At 36.6% G+C, this 1,876-nt stretch overlaps 1 protein-coding gene across 2 annotated transcripts in view; it reads left to right on the forward strand.

Annotated features, from left to right (window-relative positions):
• The window catches only part of EMC7 (ER membrane protein complex subunit 7), a 38,691-nt gene that overhangs the window by 23,488 nt on the left and 13,327 nt on the right, over nucleotides 1-1,876 (forward strand). Inside the window, exon 2 of one of the 2 annotated variants that reach the window (XM_011989108.1) lies at nucleotides 282-401. The exons of the other annotated variant lie outside the window; for it this stretch is intronic. Within the exon in view, the coding sequence (XP_011844498.1) occupies nucleotides 282-401 (120 nt within the window). The remainder of the gene's footprint in view (nucleotides 1-281; nucleotides 402-1,876) is intronic. 2 annotated transcript variants of the gene reach the window in all.

Genomic DNA, 1,876 nt, shown 5'->3' on the forward strand with positions numbered 1-1,876 from the left:
ATCCCAGCTACTTAGGAGGCTGAGGCAGGAGAATCACTTGAACCCAGGAGGTGGAGGTTGCAGTGAGCTGAGATCATGCCATTGCACTCTACCCTGAGTGTCGCATAGAAATTCTGTCTCCAAAGAAAAAAGAAAAGAAACTGAAGCACAGGACAACTTTTGCCAAGGTTTTGTTTGTTTGCCAGTCGCTTTTAATGTCATTTTTCAGGAGAGTTGATTTGGGAATTAGCAAATAAGAAAAGACTAAGCTGTTTTTCTAAACATGATTTTTATTTTTCCAGGACAGATGGGAGTTTTGTGGTTCATGATATACCTTCTGGATCTTATGTAGTGGAAGTTGTATCTCCAGCTTACAGATTTGATCCCGTTCGAGTGGATATCACTTCGAAAGGAAAAATGAGGTGAGGGCATCTGATTTAATTTTTGCCAAAAGCGAGGCAACTGAATACCTTAGCATATATTCCTTTTAGAATTAATAGTTTAGATGGAAAATTCTTTTTATTTAAACTACCGCTATTCCTTAAAACATTTAAAATATCCTTATGTTTATTTAATCTGAACATTGAAAAAATTGTAAAGTTGAGCTTCTTGCTCAGGCTTAAAATTTATTTTAAAGCTCCTAATATGATTACATAAAGAAAAGGTAAGATTACTTACTATAGGAGCTAAAGCGCTATGAAAGTTATAATTGAAATATGATTATTAAGTTGGAAATAATCTAACTTTTCTAAATTAGAAATACTATTCATGACCTGTTTTTCGCTGGGATATCTTGATAATACCTCTTATTACCTATCTGATACTTCATTGATCTAGAAATTTCTGTAGTCCTTTCTTTATGGAATCTTTTGTGTTCAATGGAAATGTAGTATTTCTGGGGAAAACAATGGAGGTGAAAAGAACTATAGTCTAATTTAGACTGCAAGTGTGAAATAACAAAACCTATTTGAAGTTAAAACATTTGTGTAGATATCTGTAGTCTTCAGAGTCAGCTTCCCATTATAATAGAACAAATTTATTTATTTATTTTGTCTCATGGCAATAGCATCCTCTTTGGTCAAATCTGACCAGGAAATATATGAAGCAACTTTTAAGTGGTGATGTCTCTTCTTTAAGCTATCAAATATGACTCTGTGTTGCAGTAATAAGGCACAGGTAATGCAAAGGCAAAAACCATTTCTGGAGGTGGAGGACTAATAAGTAATTTTACTGCTGATCTTTTTGGTGTCTGCCCAGCATATTTAGACTGATTTGTAGAGACTCAAAATTGAGCTGACGCATGTTCAGTTAGCACCATAGTATTTACATCTGAATTAGTGTTTACTCCTAACATTTTTTCTTCTTTCTTTGCTTTCTTTGACATTGAAAGTTTTAAAAATGTAATATGTAAATATGCCATAATTCAAATAGAATGAGTCACATACGGAGCTGTCCCATCTTTTACCTTAGCTGCATGTTAGTCCTTTGATGGATTTGCCATCATTTATATAACCAGCTGCTATTGATAGACAAGTCATGATTTCTTTCTCTTCCTTTAGCATGTATACTAAACAGAGACAGTTATCAAGAGAATATTCTTTTTTTTTTTCAGACAAAGTCTTGCTGTGTTGCCCAGGCTAAAGTGCGGTGGCACAATCTTGGCTCACTGCAACCTCTGCTTCCCAGGTTCAAGGGATTCTCATACCTCAGCCTCCCAAATAGTTGGGCTTACAGCTGCACGCCACCAGGCCCGTCTGATTTTTTTTTTTGAGACGGAGTCTCGCTCTGTCACCCAGGCTGGAATGCAGTGACATGATCTTGGCTCACTGCAACCTCCACCTCCTGGTTCAAGTGATTCTTCTGCCTCAGCCTCCCAAGTAGCTGGGACTACAGGCGC

Source organism: Mandrillus leucophaeus, unplaced genomic scaffold, assembly GCF_000951045.1.
Source record: "Mandrillus leucophaeus isolate KB7577 unplaced genomic scaffold, Mleu.le_1.0 Scaffold347, whole genome shotgun sequence".
In the NCBI taxonomy this organism is placed as follows: Eukaryota; Metazoa; Chordata; class Mammalia; order Primates; family Cercopithecidae; genus Mandrillus; species Mandrillus leucophaeus.